This window comes from Teleopsis dalmanni, chromosome 1 (assembly GCF_002237135.1).
Source record: "Teleopsis dalmanni isolate 2A chromosome 1, ASM223713v2, whole genome shotgun sequence".
In the NCBI taxonomy this organism is placed as follows: Eukaryota; Metazoa; Arthropoda; class Insecta; order Diptera; family Diopsidae; genus Teleopsis; species Teleopsis dalmanni.
Genome location: NC_051846.1, coordinates 89,504,360 through 89,525,397, shown reverse-complemented (window position 1 = coordinate 89,525,397; position 21,038 = coordinate 89,504,360). Strand labels below are relative to the sequence as shown.

General features: G+C 31.7%; 1 protein-coding gene across 1 annotated transcript; it reads right to left on the bottom strand.

Moving 5' to 3' along the window:
* Positions 1-19,013: 19,013 nt before the first annotated feature.
* LOC119687030 (uncharacterized protein K02A2.6-like) lies at positions 19,014-20,459 on the bottom strand. Its single transcript, XM_038101172.1, has 2 exons — positions 20,303-20,459; positions 19,014-20,098 (listed from the first exon to the last, which is right to left on the bottom strand). The coding sequence occupies exons 1-2, from the start codon at positions 20,457-20,459 to the stop codon at positions 19,014-19,016; spliced, it is 1,242 nt and encodes a 413-aa protein (XP_037957100.1).
* Positions 20,460-21,038: the final 579 nt, after the last annotated feature.

Below are 21,038 nucleotides of genomic sequence, written 5' to 3'. Positions count from 1 at the left end.
TAAATCGAATGTGTTTCATACTTTCCAACTAATTCAAAACAAAAAATATCGTATTTTTGGGTTCGCCAAAGGGTTAACGCTTACTTAATTAATGCTGCATTATATCTGTTTTAACTTCATTATGATCAAGAGGCGGGACGATTATTTCATCATCAACGATTGCAAATTCGGGATCATTTTCGCATTCTACTAATACTACTGCCATTTAGTAGGATCGAGAAGTGATCCCTCCAAATGTTAAGCATGCTTTGCACATCTATCACTAGATTATCATTTTCGTCTTTACAGGAATTAATTCCGGGTTTATAACCATTTATCAGGCTTTTGATTTTTTGCTAGAATTTACGAGCCATATTCTTGTTGAGAATGCAGTTTTTCGACGTCAATCTTTCGCTGTGCTTGTTCACATACCTTTATCATCATACATACGCGTGCGCTTATATTGGCTGCAACAAGATAATGGTCCATTGTTAGCACCTCGGATACTACGCATTTCCAAGACACTGGAAGTATGCCTATCACAACGTGATCTTGTTTTTTCTTGTAACCTTAAACATTGATATTCAATAATTTATCTGAGTGTTATATATACATCATAACAGAAAAATATATTCAAAACCACTTTCGTGTTTAATTTGTATGTAAGTCTGCGCCTAACCTTTCTTATAACGGCTTGTAAACTCATCAGTATAACGAACACCTCATTGTCTCTAAGGTCCCAAAGCAGTCATATATTGATTGTTAACATTGCACGCCGTCTTTGGACAGAAATTATTTTGAAGTATGTATTCGGACAATATTAAATAAGCGCATTACCTGTTAATCTCTTCCATACTTAGCAGCAATGGATATATTTTACTGTAGGTGCAAAGCATCGAAAACCTTTCAAAGGTATTAAATTTGAACCCAATAAAAGTACCTCTAAGAAATAAGTGAAAGGACCCATTAATGGATGTTGAAGCTTTAATAGGAACAATGTTATATTCAGAAACTTTGAATCTGTTGTTTTTATTTTGAACTATCATTAATAAAAATCTGTAGAGCATAGTTACACATTATATTAAGATACGACAATGATTTTTTTTTGTCGAAAATTACTTCAGATGTTTTATTTGCGAAATGGAATTTTGAGTTCCAAAAGTTTTAGGACTTATTTTTACAAATAATTAAGAAAATTGGTTTGTAGAAATAAAATTAAGATATATATTAACAAATTAATAATTCCATTAATAAATTTATTTAACTCAAGTCAAATTTATAAACAATAGCAGAAGTGTTTGTAGGTGGAAGGTTTATATCGTAATCGTCTTAGACAGAAGGATACACTAACTTAACATGACTGAAACGGACTTAGCCAGCACTGGCAACACATAAATCTACAAATGCTCATATCTGCACAGAATTTAACTCAGCAAACCGAGAATTAAAATGGAACAATGATCTCTTCATGAAGTAAATATTGTGATGCCATTGTGCGCTGTAATCCGAGCTATTATGCGGCGTGGAAATTTGCACAATGTACATTCATCTGCACTGCTATTTATCTTCGCCAGTTAACAAAAAATAATACAAAATGAACCGAAATGAAATGAAATAAGAAATTAAAGTAAACGTACGACTTCACTTTCAACAATGCCGCAACAATAGCTGCAGATAAACCAACATCAGAGATATAGTAAACATTAATAAAGGCAGCAGAGAAAGGACATGGCCAGCACTTGACTCGTCGTAAGGTGTACGTGGATGGCATAGCTAAACACCAGATTCGAGCTGAGGAATCTTTTCATTTACTTATTCACAGCTGCATCCGCAGTCGAGTAATTCTGCAAGTAAGTGTCCTGTATGTGAACGAAATAATAACTTTTAAGCTTTGCCATAAGTAGTTTAATACTTTATGTAAATTATGGTATATCAATTTGATTTACTTTCATTTCACTGAATTCTGCCAGTTTAAATGGTTGCAAAATATTCCGAATATATGTGAAATGCACTTCCTTCAGTTTAAAGGTTCAAATTTGTTTAATTAAAATGACGTTATATATCAAAAGCCTAAGAACGTTCAACGCAATTATGATAATCCATATCATTTTGTTCTGGAAGTGTTGAATTGTAGATAATTTTTGGTCAATTTTAATGATAGCATTTAATATTTACTATTCATATACAATAAGGATGGGGAGTTAATGCAATGGGTGCAAAAACATGCAGAATTTAATTTAGTATATTGTAATCCTAGTTACGATAGATTGTAGGCTTAGTGTCGGCAGAGCTTCATTTTCTGTGCAAATAGTACATTGGCGACTTTTCGTTGCCTTCCACCTGATCAAAAATTTCTAAGTTTTAAAACCACTGTGCAAGATTAACACAGGAACTCCATTGGTGGAATAGTGCGGCAGGCTCCTTTGCAGACTTTCACAATAAAATTTCCCAATCTTACCATATTGACATCTCTTTTAAGAAAGATAGAGCTGCATTGCCATTATAAATAGAAACAGCAGCGTAATTTTTTTTTAGAATGTCATTTTTACATTAAAATTACTAAATATACATGGTAACATATATGCATATAAAAATGTAGGGTGGGCTATTCTCTTTCTCCAGAGAAATTTTTTATACATGTCTTTATATGTAGCAATATAAAAACAGCAGTGCTTAAGAAAAAATAAATAGATTGCAGAAAAGTGGAGATTTTTAGACTGTCGGAAAGTTCTATTTTATATAATATACTAATTATTTACAGGTTTAAGTTTACACATCACAAAAACTCTTTGTAGGTGATTAAGATAAATGTAATATGTAATGAAATATTGTAGGCTTTACAATAATATGATGAAGTATACACGATTTCGATTACGATTTCGATCCAAGCAAAAACATTGCTTTCTTGAAGACTTTCTTTGAAGAGTAAGTTTAAGAGATTATTTAGTTCTTGAAACTGTGTGGAGCATTTGACGAAATGATCGGAACGGAAAACCTATAAAGTATTTATTAAGTCCTTAAATTTGATATATTGTTGAATTTAATTTCCAGCAATACAGATTTAGATAAAGCTGCCATCTCAAGTATTTGAACTCCTAAACTATACAAGTTCTTTATAGTTCTGATCACATATAATGTACCACTCAAGAAAGGAAAAATGAAATTATAGAAAATATTATAGTATTGAAAAGTGATCAAATAAATTATACTGTATTGCAACGATTTACTACTGAATTTCTGAGCGTTTATTCTAACTTGGAGTAATGAGTCCGTACGTGGTAATATTATCCACTTATTTCATAGGATTATTTTTATAAAAGTCTTGATATATTACACATATCGCTGCCCTGATTTGGTAGAACCCTTTCAGTGATAGTATATTAAACACAAGTATCATCTATTTTGCTATTTGATAATATTGATCGTGCAAATCGCTGTTCAAACTTTGAAATCTCTACAAAAATGGTGATAATTTTTCCAATGATATTTTCGTCAGAGGCCTGCCTTTTTATTAATATTTATCTGGGCAACATAAAACACCGCTCTCGTTCTACTATTCGAAACAAACTCAATTTTTTATAATTAAGTCTACACAGAATAGTATTCTTAAGTCTAACTTAATTTCTACACTAAGAGAGTGAGATAGACAATATATATACATATAACTTATGAGGCATCTTAATCTTAACATTTAGTCGCTATATGACACTATGGGAAATACCGTATGATTCATGTCATTAATTCTAATTGCTATAGTGACATAATTACCAATTTTCTTGTCTGTTTATGAAGAGAAAATTGTTTCGGAAAAACCGATTTATTTTGACTAAAAAATCACTATCAATGTCACTGTCAAAAGACTGTCTCACTATAACTTAACTACTTATTTTTAATGATAAATAATAAATATTTATTTATCATTATAAATAAATAAGTTTTTTTTATAGAGAAATAGTAAAGATTTGAAATAAAAACAACTTACAAATCTATATTAACTTTTTTAAAAGTGTTGTCTTCTATAAATTTTTAAATATTTGGCATCACCTATTTGATTTAAAAATATAGTGCTGATCCTTATTTGCTTGATGGGGTCTTAGATTTAAAGATTAAATTAATGCATGAGTGTACCCTTTACTTCTGTATTCTTTCAACGATTAAAATGTTTACATCTTTGAATAAAGCATAATTATTAAAAAATTACTGTTCAATGAGTTAAGGTAAACTATGTAACTTCTAATTATGATACTTGAACTAATTCATGTTTGTCGAAAATAATTTAAGTAAAATTATATTTATTGAACGTGTAGAATTTATAACCGAGTTTTTATAAAGTAAGCTATACTTCACACAATTTAAAGAAAAAAGTGAATGTAGTCTATATGCTCGATATTGGAAAGATGGGGTCTGATTTCGCAGTTCTTCAAATTTATGATGTTCACTTCAACACCTAATAAGCCTCCTGTAAAGTACACCTTTATTGAATATCTTATTAACTGATAACTTTTGTGGATTAAATAATTCAAAAATTTTGACATCCCTGTTTTAAAAAACAAACGATAATATTCGAGGTCTACGCATTAACCTACTTTGGATTTGTGAAATGACCTGCCGTGAAGCAGTGAAACTAATTTAACCTAAAAGAGATTTTTATGCGCAATTTGTGGCAATAAAAAATTGGCTCTGTTGCGTATCTAATGTTTATTTAATGACAATGGATGGGAATGCTCGAAGGAGACAAGCGGTGAGCTCTAAACTTTTTTGATAATAGCTCAACATATTTTTTCTTTAATGAAACTAACTTCTGACAGGAATCTGTAGGAAACTGTAGTACTGTAGTTCACACAACACGTAAACTGGAGCAAGAGCAGAAGTTCGAGACGCATGCATTTAATGTGAAATCCCTTAAGCGCTTAAAAATTGTTATGCCAAAGTTTTAACGTTATTATCATAAAAGACATTCTTGCATAAAACTTTTGCCAGAAGGAGAAACTTTAAAAAAATTTATATTCAAATGCATATGGGCGCGTGTGTCATATGCAGGAGCACATGCACTGCAGCCCACATTATCGAGTGCATGCAGTAAATATCTGCCACTAATTCACACCCACTTTCATTGTTCATAATTAAATACTCCAAAGTAATGTTTTTTGGGGTGCTCCTCCCGTTGCTTGAGATGACTCAGTATCCTTAATGTGTTGCACTTCGAAAAATGTTGCCAGAATGCAGTAGCAAATTTTTTCACTAAACTTTATAAAAGTTTCATTAAAAATTTTTCAGTAGAGCAAACAATCACGTAGACATACACTGAAAAAAAAACATTCAAAGTATAAGGAAATATATTATTAATACACTGTTAAAAAGGTAAGTAGGTACATATATAAGAATAATAATTATTTTGCAATTATACTGATTTGAAATAAATTTATTATTCCACATCTTTATATGCAAAGATTTTTCTTCATATTTTGGTAGAAAATCAAAATTTATAGTTTATAATTTATTATTATTATTATTGTTAGGGGATGTAGCACTGCGACCTTCGGGTCTATTGTGCCCCATTCTGGGCTTAGAGTAGGTCTTTAAGCCCTGTTGCGTCAATAAAAAGTTGAATAGAACCTACTTTACAGAGTTTTATTGCCTCTTTCGTAACAATATACATTCCTATTTCGCATGTCCATTAGCGCAGGGCATTCTAACAGCACAATTGTGGCTGACTCCTCTTTTTCTTCACAGAATCTACAGTTTGCATCCGTAAGTATACCTAGTAGCGTAAGGTGGTGTTTTAGTCTACAGTGATTCCTGTGATGATTCTAAGTTTTTCTTTTGATAGGTTCATACAATTCTGGTATCTCTTATTGTTATAGGTACCAATAAGTGATTTGGATTGTGTTAATCCTGGTATATTATCCCAGTAATCCTTTTTATTCTGGTTCTCCTTTATTTTTATGAGAGAAAGGAGCGGCTATTTCCTAGTCCACAAAAAGTGGCTAGTTTATCCGCGTGTTCTTTTTCGCGTACTGCAGTATGTCCCGGTACCCAAAGAATCGACACTTGATTTGTTTCGCCAAGCAGATTTAGCTTATCAAGGCAGCCTAACACCAGTCTTGAGGTCACCTGATGCGAGTTCAGTGCCTTGATCGCCGCTTGGCTGCCTGTCAGTATTGCAATGTTTTTTCCCTGGTAATTCCGTTCAATATTTATGAGTATGCATTTTAAAATAGCGTAAATTTCCGCTTGGAAGATGCTAGTATTTTTTCCCAGCGCCTCCCAGTGCTTCTTGCCTGGTCCGACTATGCCCGCCATGGCACCTTCGTCCGTAAGCGAGCCGTCAGTGAACCATGCGATTGTACTATTCGTTAGCTGGTAGGTTTGATTGATGCCCTCCCAGTTTCTTTTGTTGCTTAATTCAGTTCTAAAAAGCTTAGTAAAGCTGAACTTAGAATTTATTGTATTAGTTTATAATTTATTTACTATTATAAGCTTGAACATTATAAAAATTAATATTTGGTATATTTTATGTACAGCCCAACTTGTCTACGGCTTATTAAGATAAAATAATAATTTAATACTATAATATCTTGACACAAAAACTATGAATTTGTTAAATATCATTCATGAGTAGGGGAAGAGGAGCACGAGTACAAATTTTCATAAAAATTGACTAAGAAAAAAAAGATATACTAATAGTAATTAATAAAATGCATGACGACATATTGATATATAACATATATTGCTAATAAAAGAAAGTACATTAAAAAAATTGAACCACAAGATTCTGCTTGCATATACAGAAGGCCTTTGTCACTAATCTATCACATACAGTCTGGTGGGAGTATAACCTCAAAGGTCCTGATTTCTTTATGCAATATTCTGTCCAACTGCGAAAGTAAATTGTCAATCACTGTATTTGACGTTCTTGGCTACCACTATGAGAAGAATAGGATAACGCGATTTATTTCTAAACAATTAGAATATTAGCAATATTAATATTATTATAATAATGTAACGTATTATTAATAATTAATGATTAGCTATCAAGACCAAACATAATTACTTTTTAAAATAATATTTACTTATTTATTTTCTTGTTCTTCTTTTTTAATTGAAATGGTGTCAGAGAAAATTCAGATGGCAAACTGACAGTAATCCTACTGTTTATTTATCATTTACCATTAAATTATTGCTTTTTATTCATTCTATATATTTCCAATCACTGGTTGAGCTTGAGAGACTGGAGCTGCAAAATTATAGCACTATCACTATCATGAGGACCATAACCATTTCTACAGCTGCAGGCGTAGGTTAGGTTATACCGGTGATTCCCTTAGGCCTATTGACCCGTTGTGTTATTGTATATGTAGGAAATCTCAGGGTTTATAACCACCTAGATCCTTTTGCGAAACCTAAAATGCTATGTAGTGTCTGATCTTGTAATTGAGCAAGATCCTCAAGAAAGGGGGTTCCTAAAGTTTTGAGTTGCCGTCGTGCATGAGCTGAGTAAAAACATAGTAGATGAAAGGCACTCTCATCGTCTCAGCTGCAAGCGTATGTCTCTTCAGTATATTGCGTATATACTGTTTACTGATGAAACTTGCTTTCAACAGTGAACAGCGAGCACAGCGATCTCTCCCGTCCATCTTATAAGTGTGTCAACTCCATAACCGTTAGCCCGGGTTTCTGCGCTCATTAAACGGATAAGCCGCTGCTCAACATATATTTATTTTCACATACCAGAAAATACACACCAGAAACTTTGTACTTTTGTGAATACATATTAATAATTTGGCAAAATATACGAAAAGGAAGAACCATAGGACACCATGTAAGTTATAAACAATCTTAATGAATATAGCAAATTTAATCGATATATCAATGTCCGCTACATCTTATAGCAAACTGGTCTTTAGTATCAATTAGGAAGATAATCTCATTATCGTATCGAATATATTCATAATCATGATAAAAGCCTTCTGTTTAATCTCAGGAATTTCATTTGATGGAACTTTAAACTATTTTCGTACAATGTTTGGTAACTTTTGCTGGCATTCTCAATTGCAGTCAGTACTCGGTTTTGTTGTCATTCTAATCCAATACATGAGGTTTCCTTCGCATTACGTACAGATGTAATCAAAATTTAATATATCTGCAGAATATTATTATATATAAAATAATTTAAGAAAATAAAAACAAAACCACAAAATAATAATAATAATAATAATAATAATTTCGTAAGCAATTCAAATTTTTGGAAAAGTTCGTACGTTCGCATGGAATGCTGTGTTTACTCGTATTTTGTTTGCACGGCATTTGAATTTAAAATGTACTAATTAAATAAAGAAAACAATAATATGAGTTGAGTTTCGGAATTGGAGTTTCTGGTCGTATTGCGTGTTTATGTAGAACAGTGAAACGTAAAATTAAAATTAAAAATTCACGTTTCGCGAAATTCCTGTATTTCTGCTGTTTTCGCAAATTATTTTCATTAGGAGTTCTCCGCAGCGCGCAAAGTAAACATCACCGCAGCAGTTCCAGTCTCAAGAAGTACCGCGGATGGCAGGAATCCTCCTCGCGGGCTATTAAAATTCACATGTGCGTACTCATGTATGCTTGGCGTATCAAACGCTCAGACGCTCAGACGCTCAGACGCACAGACGCATGCACGCACCTACGTACGAAATGAACGCAAGGATACTCACGTTCGCCGAAGGATGTGCATATGCTTGCGTATTTGCTTAAGTTTCAGTTTTTGTTTTTTAAGTAGATAAACACTTTATGCAAATTAAATGTTTTAATTTTGTGTAACTAATTGCGAAATTCGCGCTTCTTCTTGTTTTTAATAACTTTTTCCATTCAGCGTTTTGGGCGGAGTTGCAACATGAAATTTTTGCAGCGTTGCATTCGAAGGACTCCGCTGATATTTTTAATTATGAAAGTTGACGAGGGAGCAGAGAAACCGCAGTTTTGCTTTTAATTTTGAAATAAACAAATAATTAAAAATATATACTGAGTATAAAAATGTATTTTGGTGTCATAATAAAATAATTAAATTTCAAATGCATTTTCAGTGTTTCGCTTACAAACTCGAAATAAATGATTCTGTGTTATTTCATTTTAATAAGAGAAAAAGGATATGTTAAAACAATATTTAGCATTTGTGCATTGAAAAAATTTTCAACGAAATTATTAATTTTTATTTATTATTATTATTAAATAATAGGCAATGAGTGCGCCTAAGGGGCCAACTAAAACAATTCTAGACTATTTATCGCGTAATTGCTGTGGGCTTAATCCCGCTTCTAAGGTAATCAAGTTTTCGTCTTACCACCGCTGAGCAGTAACTAGAATATGTTCTGATGTTTCCTTCTCCTCGCGACAGAGTCGATAGGAATCACTTTCTACAGCACCTAAATTCATGTGGTAATTGAGTCTGCAGTTATAGTCTCGTCAAACTCAGACTTCGGTACTTATTGACTGCCTATCCACTTGTAACAGAATTAGGCAACATCTCTCCAAAGGACATAATGGCAGTCGTCTATGGAACTAATGTAGATATGTCACAATAATCCTCAAAGGATGCAGTGACATGGTGACAAGTTCCCAACCCGATTTAAAATCTAATCTAATCTGAGCCTAATGTGTCTTGTAAGAAATTCAGTGTAGAGTTAATTTTTATTTACTTTGTGGATAGATATCAATACACAAAAACGGTCGAAAAAATATAATTTCTTTTGAATTCATATAGAGGTTTTGAAGAAGCGTCTATTAAATGAATTTAGCATGACTTGGATTTCAACAAATTATTGTCTGCTTCGCAAACTCGTAAAGGAGTTTTTACCACAAGTGCTAAGATAATACTTCTTAGATGACTTCTAGAAGCACAATTGTAAATGTCAAGACTAATTTACTGTACATGCGAATATATTTAGATAAACATAATCTAAAACTAATTATAAGAAAATAGACAAAAAATTGTTTGTCATTAACATAATTTTAATAAATAAGCATAGAGTATCTATAGCACCTAAACTAATTGTACCGAGGTACCATTTATTCAAGACATAGAAACAAAATTACTTTCAAAGAAAGTACTTCCTTCTTTCCTTCTTCTTCTGTCATCCTCATCTCCCACTGGAGCATAGAACCTCAACCCAGTAAAGTCATTCTCTTGATGGAATTGTGTAATAAAACTATGCAAACTCATAACCATTAAAAAAATACATGCATCAAGTCAATCATTTTTTTTAAACCAGACCTCCCACTATCTTTTGACAGACTTTAAGTCAAATATGCCAAATCTGCTTATTTAAACCGTTAGCCAGCCATGCTAAAGAAATATATATGAGCAAGAGAAGTATAAAATTAGACTAAAAAACTAAATAACCTTTAATATTATATTCAAACAAAATTTATATGATTATCAATGGATTAATTTTTGATACGCGACTAAGAATATCATATAGTGGATTTTGTGTTTACATCACATCAATCCATTTTTTTGGATGAAAATGTTCTAAACAGTGTCGTATATAGGGAGAGGAAGGATGTTAGCGAATAGATCCTCCCTTGTCAATATACTAAACAGATGAAACACTGCAAAAATTCTGCTGTAAACTACTTGCAGGTTTATTCCTCTTTTGAAACAATCGTTGCTACGCCACTGGTTCTCAATTACTCTTATCATTATATTAATACTTATTTTAATATATAAATCATTAAAATTTTTGGCTTACTATTATTGACTTACTATCATTTGGCTTACTATTATAGATATATGAGCTTTTGAAGAGAATTTGATGCGAAACATGCAGTGGCGTAACTACATTTTTTAGGCCTATAAGCAACTACTAACTAAGGGGCCCCTACTAACATCTTTTTATACCCTTTACACGAAAAAGTGTAAAAAGGGTATATAATATTTGTCCAGATTTTCGTAACGCATTAAAGGAAACGTCGCAAATACTATAAAGTATATATCAGTAAAGTATATATATACCTTTTCAGTTCAAACTACTTTCTCAGCTTTTGAACTCAGCTTTTTGATACTCCAATGAAATTTGGTATATGTTAATGGTTAATGAAATATTTTGCAATATGGAGTAGATGCAGATTTAAATATAGCACCGATAGAAATTGAGGATTGAAGCACAACTATACGGCAAATCGTTTCGTCCCACTTTTAAGAATTTATTAAAAATAAATACAATGAATACATAAATTTATAATGGGGCCCCCTAAATTCGTGGGCCCGAAAGCGTTGCTTCCAGTCGCTTCCCTGTAGTTACGCCACTGGAAACATGTTTTAGCCATAACAATCGCAATATTAAAAAATCGTATCGTAATCGCAAATCACACTTTACGTAAATGTGGGGATTTCACAAGGATTTCTAATTATTTTTTTTCGTGATAAAAATAAAAACTGTTTTGAAACAAAATCGATAATTACTGTAAAATACTTTATCTCCCTCCACATTTGTTTAATGTCCATAATATTCCCTTTGTATATATACTTCCATAAAGTTTATTAAGTTGCCAAAAAGTTGTGTCTACTTGAAAGTAGAGTAAGACATAACAAACATAGAATATATTCTTAATTTCCATAATAAAACAGATAAATCTAGCCATGTCAGTCAGTTTGCAAGTCCCAAATTTAATTCCTTATGTACTAAGATAATCTGTGAAATCTTGCATAGAACTTAATTAAAAGTCCATAAAAGACTTCATATTGGCTTGTGTTTATAATTGGCATTATTTTTAATATCAAAAAGGAGATTGAATATGTAGTAAACGGACGTAGTACAACACTGGTAGTAAACGTACGTTGTACAACACGGGACAAGAGAAGAGCAGCTGGGAGAAAAAGGGCGCCAAGATAAGCGTTTGGTGTAAGATTAACAATTAGTGTATTTATTTATGTGTAACTAGCGAAGTTACAACAGAATATGTATCGACTAAAAAATGTAGTATGAGATATTGGTACACTGTGTTGAAGAAAATATTTCTAAACAACAACAACACTTATAAAACAAGTGTTCGAAACCAATCTTATTAATCCAAATATTATTCATTTATTTTGTCTAATATTTGGTAATTTTTTCACTGAAATCATCAATGTATTTTTTCAAAATTTCAGGAAATTATTTTTAAGAAACAATCAGATACTATTCACAGTTCTTTACTCCGTTCAGGTCTTTCCTGTCAATGAGACTGTGTTGAAAAGATCAGCAGAAGTAATAATCTGGAGGTTTAATGGTAGACGTACACGGTGGGCTCATTAAAATTAAAAACCAATATTTTAGTCATGTTTTGAAATATATATGTCGCCTAGCTTTCTTCAAAAACTTGTGTCTATCGCTTGTGTAGGCAGTAAAAGACCATATTGATTGATATTTATATAATTCAAATAAACACTTATCCGCACCCTCTATCCACTTTTGATTGATTTTAACCAGAACAGTTTGAAACACATATATTTTAATTTATATGTAATTTACCTTTCATGACTTTTATACCGCTATATCTCTTAAAAAATGATTCGATATGTTTATATTTCAATAGCGATTCGCTAATGAAAATTCTAACTGAATTTTTTAGAAAAAGAGTAAACCTTAAAGAATAGTGAATTGCAACAACACAATTTATATTTAATATTTAACTTCAAAACAAAAAATTAAGTATAATTTTTTTGTCAGTTCTTAAAACTTTAAATCATTTAGATTTTCTTACGATTTCTCGGATCAGAACCGATTTTAGTGGATCAGAACGAAGAGTATTTCTTCATTCAAATTTCTAGAATGAAAGCGTTCGAATGCCTAATACTTTTTGCCTAAGCCTGTGTAACTGACTTTTTGCTGGAAACAATTGTATTAAAGGATTTAAAACTGCGATAAAGTTAAATTTTTTTTATTGCTAATTATTTTTTTGTAAAATAATTGCTTCATGTACAGATTGCTTGCAATATACCAAGCTAACTACTGACAGCTGTAGTTAGTATAATTCTGTAATTTAATTTGTATTCTATGAAAAAAAAGTGTTATTCTAATTTTGATTTTTCAATTATTTATCTTATATTAAAATTAATCATTATTTGTTTTTTAATAATATTACACAGCAATAGAAATAGCTTCTTCTATTAATGTGACCGATTTTATATTGTAGGAAAATTTCAAAATCTAATTACGTTTTGCATAAATCAAGTAATATTTCTATGAAATTCACTAGACATTTTTTTTTCAACGTTCACAGTTGTGTGCAACACCATGGGAAGGTGCGACATTTCTGCTCCAATTCTTCCTTAAATTGTAACCACAAAATAAACTGCAAGAATTGCACTAACTGCATTGGCGTAATGAAGAAAAATAACGCAAGTGCTAGAATGTAGGCTGCGGAAAGGCAAGACATGTGAAACTATTCAAAATATGAGCAGAATTAATGACATTCTGTTGCGGTTCCCACAAACGGTTCCACCAGAGAACGACACAATCAGAGTTTGTGTCGACGAGTAAAGCGGCAGAAAAAAAAACCAAGAAATGCAATGGAGAAGTGCAGAAGTGCAACAGGGAAACCTAAGTAATGCCACCAACGGCACCAACTTTTTGTCTGTTGAAATTCTACATCAAATGATGTAAGGTCCATGATGTGATGAAGAAAAATGTGGACACGATCTTCGATTTGAGTTTGCCGTTGCCGATAGTAAATTATGCAATATTAATGAGGCGACTAAACAAAGAGTTGACCGCAAAAAAAAAAAATGAAGAAAAGGGAACTGAGTTTTGTCAAATTTATTTCATAAAATTTATTCGCAAATTATTAGAAACAATTTCATCTCTGATATTTGTACTTGCTACGTCCGTGACCGATTGCCTGTAATGTCACTCAAAATTTAAGAAAAGAAATTACGTACTGAAGGTCCCTACAGAACTTTTGTCGTAAAATCTCATAAATAGGTTTCTGACAGTATTTTACTGCTCCTAAGTAATTATAACTTTAATAAGTAAAATTTATTTACAATATTTTACACAAAGTCTGTCGCTCCATTGCACTCTGCAGTGAATGCAAAACACAAGCGGAAGGGAAAAATGCAATTTTAATGCTTTTTAAATATTTGCAGTTGCGTGTTGACTCAAAATGCCTTTTATGGTGCAACATCATCCATCGCAGTACAAAGAACATTGTATGACTCGGCGCGGCGCATCTCCGAGAACTTGCATCACTTAACGCCATTGTCATCGCATGATTGTTACACTGGCGCATACAAGCTGAAAGTTCAACTCGTGACGCGGCCACAGGAAAACAAAACAATTTTTTCTCGTTCATCGATCTTGGATGCATTTCAACTTCATGGTCGTCTTTTTCGTCTTCTTCGTCTTGTCGCTCCATCGTAGCTTGAGTTCCTGCTTTATGCTTTGTGGTTTGATTTAACAAAGCGTCGGAAACATTTTGCCGCCACGACCCATTCGTAACACATTTGTTGCAATTTTATCGCGATTTGTTAGGTTGGGATAGGTCGATCAGTGTTACCAATCGCTACCTTCGCTCAGTGGACCGCACCGTGAAAAGTGGATACGGCAGTTGGGCACTTCTTTAAAATTAGATTCACCGTATTTAATTTACTTAAAAATAATTTGTTGGAATTTGTATTTATGAGACACGATTCGAAATGCATTTTGGATTACTTTAGTTCAGCACTTTGCAGATAAATTCGGTTTCCTCTTAAGGGTCCGTTCAACTACACTGAGCGTTTTATTTGTTATGTATTTTAAATAGTTTTGGAAATGTATGACCAATACCGTCACTAAATTTGCATAAATGTTAATTTGTTTTTTATAGTTTTTATTTATAGTATATTTTACAGATATATCCTAATTTATTACGTGTAAGTAACATATAAATGTCAGAAATATATGACGAATCGCAATCACATAAAGCTTCTTTTATCTTAGGTTAACAGTTGTAATTATCAGTTCCTGAATATGTGTTTCCAATTATATTAAATAGCTATATTTAGTAAAAATTCATAAACTACACAATTAAAATAAATATGATGATTGAAAAGATATTAAACCATTTATTATCTCAAATGGTATTGTATTGTATGGTTTGGTATGGTATTTATAATTATCTCAAATGGTATTATAACGCTTTGACAGTAATAAATATTGTGAATTTTCCAACTAAGCATATATATTACATAGCTTTTTTCAAGACAGCACAGAAATCAGCAATTTTGTTTTATCTCTCAGATTGAAATCAAGGCCTTCTCAAAGGGATGCCATTAATGCATTAGTTATTTAGGACCTCTAATTTTAATTTGGATCTTCACGTCTGGCGTACGGACTGTGTCGTATCCGTGATATCACAACAGGTCACAATAATTAAACATATATGTTACATAGCTTTTATGAAGAAAGCAATCAGATTAGTAACATTGTATATTCTCTAAAATTGGAACTAAGACCTTTATGCTTAATTGAACTTTGGTATTCGAGGTTGTCACTCAATCTAACTTAATAGCAATGTGAGCTTTTGTTGAAATAAACTAAATTGATAAATTGAAATCTACAACAAAGTGAATTACGATTATACCTCACATATAGATACATTTGTCCCACGAACGGTATTATAAGTGATATTATTTATAACTGCGCGATCTCTTGAAATTCATACTTCAAAAACACGTAGTTAAATATATTTTCCTATAAGAAAAACTACTTTTTATCTTCATTATAAATTTTAAAATACTCTACGATTTTGAAATAAATTGATTCAGATGAAATTGAAGTGAATATATGTTATCCTTGAAAAAATTTGAAATTTGCAACTACATTTGCCATATTCAAAAAGCTCAAGTGTGATCATTATAGTGGCTTTAGAGAATGATCTTTATAGAACATAAACTGAAATATTTTTCTAGTTTTAATAAAGCTTTGAGTTTATGCATATCGCTCTGTACATTCAAAATGTTTTAACTTTTGAACACAGATCTGCAAGATGCCATAAATTCATCAAATATCATCCTTTGCACCATATATTGGTTATTGGAAGAACATATTCATGGAATACTCGTAGTTATCTCCTGCAGTATCCATTGTCAAAGACTTAATAAGGTGTAAGAATATGCAGAGAGTTTCACTTGTCCAATACTAATAAATATCAGGCTTTAGACGTGTTATTCTACTTTCTCTGATAAACCGAAAACTAGCGCGAACCTTATGTAACTATTCACTATATTTAAATTTTGTTACAGTTGGGGATGAATTTAGAATAAGTTCAATATGTTAGTCTAAGAGGGTTTCGATGGCGAATTTCTACCAACATCCATACTAATTGATTAATTTACTCAATCTTAAAATGCCTTGAAACATTCGCACAAATAATACACTAAGAAGTCTTAGAATAGATCCGTTTAAAAAATACGTAAGGGAAAGAGCGTTGAAGCTATTCGCGAAACCCGACAGGCTGCCCTACTTAGCACTCTCTAATCTCAGAATAATCTCTAGCTGCACGAGGTGGTACGCAGTCATCGAATAATCACGCAGCTTTTGAGGAGATGGGTGGAACTCTGCAGAAACCGCTCAGCTATCAAAGAGTAAAAGAGCAAAGAAAAATACTCAATATGAAGAAATTTTAAAAAAAGTAAAAGATTAGATTTGAAACTGAGTCAACTTAAAAAAACATTAAATAATAAGATTCATTTTATTTCAGTTATTAAAATAGATATGAAATTGTTTAAAAAATTTAAACGAATTTTATTAGACAGAAAAATGGTGAGTAAATTAAATATCTATATTCATAAATCTCTGCCAAAAAAGTAATTTATTTAAAATTTGCATTTATTTAAATATGATAATTTAGTATGTAATTGTTTTCCATTAATTTAATTAATTATTTAATTTTGCACTGATTTTCCGAGAAGAGCATTAAATGCCGAAAACCCACTAAACCAATTCCGCCGTTTGTGGCTTCTTCGCATTATGCTCTTCCTTCCATCGATGCATCGCAATGCATCATTTGTTGTTGCGAATGCATCTGCAGTCATCCGTGTATCCGTGTATGCGTGCCTGCGTATGGAGTTCGGTTTTATTTGTGTTTGCTGCTAATTGCGGATTAATTATCAATTTTATAGTTTTGGTTTGTTCTTAATAAAACCCAAATGAAATGCAATATTTTAATTTATGCAGTTTTTTGCAATTTATTTATTTTTTACATAAAAAATTTTAGTTTTGTTTTTTATATGGGAAATAAATTAAAAGTCACTGCTATCCACAAAATACCACGGTATCTTGTTTCGATATTCACAATAAGTTCGTAAGTTAAATTTATTTTTAATTTAATTTTGTGAAATCTCATTTATCAAAAATAATACTTTCATATATAATTAAATTTAATATTTTACTTTTTATAACAAATCACGCTAATTTTTACTTAAATTTTCATATACCGCTTCAGAAATAAGTATATCGGACATATGATTATGAATCGTTTCATTAGCATTTTCATTACTTTCAAAGCCCTCTTCATATATATTCGTATTATTGTGAACCTTACTTACATGACTTCGATATTAACACTTTCATTATATCATGAATAAGTGAGTGTCGTAAGAACTTTAGGTTTAATTAATCTTCCTTTTTATAGTTGAGCTGTCTTTAACTGCCATTCAACTTATGTGTATCATTTTAGAATTCACTAATTATTTAGAATATATTTATATTAATCATTTTTTTAATTAACTATGCTTAATTTTGTGCGATTTGTAACTATCCAATTGCCATATATAAATACGTGGAACCGCTTATATTTTGTCTGTGCAAATAAGATATCCCGAGATGCATTTTTAGGGATTAGTTTGGGCAACATTTGTCAATTTTGGACAAAGAATAGCTTAGATCACGGAGAGATTTAAAGATCAGGGAGAGATTTAAAGGTTAACTAAAAAGCGATAAAACTTCATACACAGCGTTTTGATTATAACCTAGAAGAAAAATGCACTGCAAAATAAATTAGAAACTCCTAAAGTGTATTTTTAAAAATTTATTAAATCATGTTTTGTCGCACAGCAATTATTCGAACCTGTTCGAAAATATTTGAACTTCTATTCAATATAATACGTTTCAATTTTATTTGTATGCACATAAAATATGTTAACATTTATGAGAAAGGTAGGTACGTAAAGCTGGCTAGTAACGTTTTTAACATCAGCATCGAGGACAAAGTTCGACAGCTCAAAACTAGAAATTTTACTTTACGATTTTAAAAATGTCAGACAGAAACCTTTCCTTGAAGTCGGATCGGTTTTATTTTCTGCATTCATCACTATTGGCGAAAAAATACGCACAACTTACGAAAGAAAATATGTGAAGCAACAACAGTCCTCTTAAAATCTTCAGAGTTAGGTTTTACTCGCAAAAAATTTCACAACTTACGTTTTAGTGCAGCCAAATTCAAATATTAGTGTATTGTAAATGTTAACTGGAAATATATTGCAAAATTCCAGTCATCCGTTAAAATTAAATGAGCATTTTATTTACTAATAAAATTATAAAATTAAAATACTAACTATTGCGCTTCTAAAATTCATTTTCTTTTCTTTTATTTAGGTAAATTAATTTTTTAGTGTTTACAATTTTTATATTTTATATCTTAAAAGTGATGCCAATTTGTTTCAAGAAGACTTAAAGCTGTTTACAACTCTGTAAGAAAAAATTATTGATATATTTTTTCTTCGAATAAGTGTTTGTCAATCATTTAATCTTAATTAACATGTGTTGGAAATATTGACAACTTTGCCAACTTTGGCATTTCGCTTTATATTTTGTTTTTTGAGCAAGATCCCTGTTAATTTGTGTTTTTACAATTTAGCTTTATTCTTATCGGAAGTCAAAAGTCAATTTATTTCTCAATTTTTACAAATGTTAAATACAATTAATCAAATAAGAATAGCCTACTATTCAATTATGATTATACATTTCCAACATTCTCTTGGACCTAATTTTTGAAACCACTAAAGTAATGTTTAACATGACATTGAATTTTGTTTATTCTAGATTAAAACGAACAGGTTGTCTTCTCTTTCTAACCGACCGTCTTAATTGAATTGGCAACTGATCAGTGTGTATGGACCCATATCTGTCATCGGACTCCGCTTTGTCGTCTTTCTCTCTTTGCTTTTGTTTCAAGTCAGATCCAGTAGTGATTATTGTTTCATCGGTCCCCATTTTGTCGTCTTTCTCTGTTTGACTATGTTCCGGGTCGGATCCAGTAGTAATTGTTGTTTTCTCAACCGGTGGTGTCCGAATACCGAAATCTAAATCAATATCAATATTATCTGCCCTAAGTTGATTTGAATGCGATGACGACAAATTTCGACGTATTTGATTTTGATGTCGTTTTATGTAACCATTTTCAGTTTGAATAAAATACATTTTATTTTCCAGCAATTTCTGTATCACGCCCCTGATCCATTTATGCGATCCCGAATAATTACGAGCTAACACTTTCTCTCCAACTCCGAATTTGCTTCTATTTTGAGTTTTCATAGTCTCCATAACTTTCGGGAACAACCCCGATAAAATGGTTCTTGGTTGCCGCCCATGTAACAACTCTGCTGGCGATTTATCAGTTGTTAAGTTTGGAGTAGTTCTATACGTTGTAAGATATTTATACAACGCTTTGTCAATATGTTGTTCCTCTTTCATAATTTTTGTTACTGCTTCCTTAAAAGTTCTCACATGTCTTTCCGCTAACCCATTCGAAGCCGGATGAAAAGGAGCAGACGTGAGATGCTGAATTGCGTTCATTTCACAAAACTTTTGAAATTCATTAGACATGAATTGTGTTCCGTTGTCTGTCACGATAGTGCACGGAAGACCTTCGATAGAAAAAATTTTTTGTAGAGCTCCAACTGTTGTTACAGCTGTTATTGTTGATAGTTCCACAATATATGGAAATTTTGAATATGCATCCACAACTGTGAGCCACATACGTTTAAAGAATGGACCCGCGAAATCCAAATGAACTCTTTCCCACGGCCTACTAGGTTCTGGCCATGCAGAAAATTCTCGCTTTGGTTGACTTGCACCTTGTTGACAAGATGAACAATCATCATGAATACGTTCTATGGCTTTATCAATAAGAGGAAACCACACCTATCGTCTTGCCATCTGTTTCATACGACCTTTACCCCAATGACCCTCGTATAACAAATTTAATACTTGAGATTGCAGTGCTTTCGGTAGCACCACTCTAGTATATTCAGCCTAAAGAAGTAACACTCCATTCTGAAATGATAAGCAAAATCTGTGATTAAAGTACGGTTTGATACTACCTTCAGATTTCGGCAATTGTTCAGGCCAGCCATCTTGTACATATCTGCTGACACGTTGAAGAGTGTTGTCATTAGCAGTCATATCCTTTACTAATGTCGCATTTACTGGAAGATAATCCACATCATTTTGATAAACAGTATCGACATCATCTAACATCACAACTTCCAGTCCCAATAGCCATAGACCCACAGTGTCGACTTTTGTATTAACTCCTTACAGCGCTGAATATTTCTTAAAGGTGCTGAGTCTGAAGATATAGCTTTTATTGCAACCTGGCAGTCACAAAGGATATTTTCTACAAGCCAACAAGTTATACTGTACACTAGAATTTATATTTATTGAAATCTTAAATTTTTATTTATATAGTTTAAATATTAACTTAAAAACATGTTTTTGAATTTTGTTTAGTTTCTCATACATTAATGAAGTTTAAATTGAAATGAAATGGTTGTTAGTAGAACTTATGTGCCTCTTGCAATCTTTATCCTTTCAACCGAATGACTTTAATGAACTATATTAGAATAATTATAAATTTAAATAATATATAAAAGTATAAATATATAACTTATATATATCAGTAAAAGAGGAATTTTTAGTTTGTATCCTTATAATAATTCAGTTTGTGTACAGTATGAGTCAATGTTTGTCATTGCTTTTAATGCGAAACTAATCTGTTTTCTATGAAAAATAAACTAACTTTTTATTTAAAATTTAATCAAATTATTTAAAAACTTT

What these genes read in the sequence shown, in the direction of transcription:
- LOC119687030 (XM_038101172.1), bottom strand. Translation starts at nt 20,459, where the DNA reads ATGTTAGATGATGTCGATACTGTTTATCAAAATGATGTGGATTATCTT. An exon ending in ACAATTGCCGAAATCTGAAG is followed by an intron (nt 20,099 to 20,302) that starts GTAGTATCAAAC and finishes TTATTGATAAAG; the next exon opens with CCATAGAACGTATTCATGAT.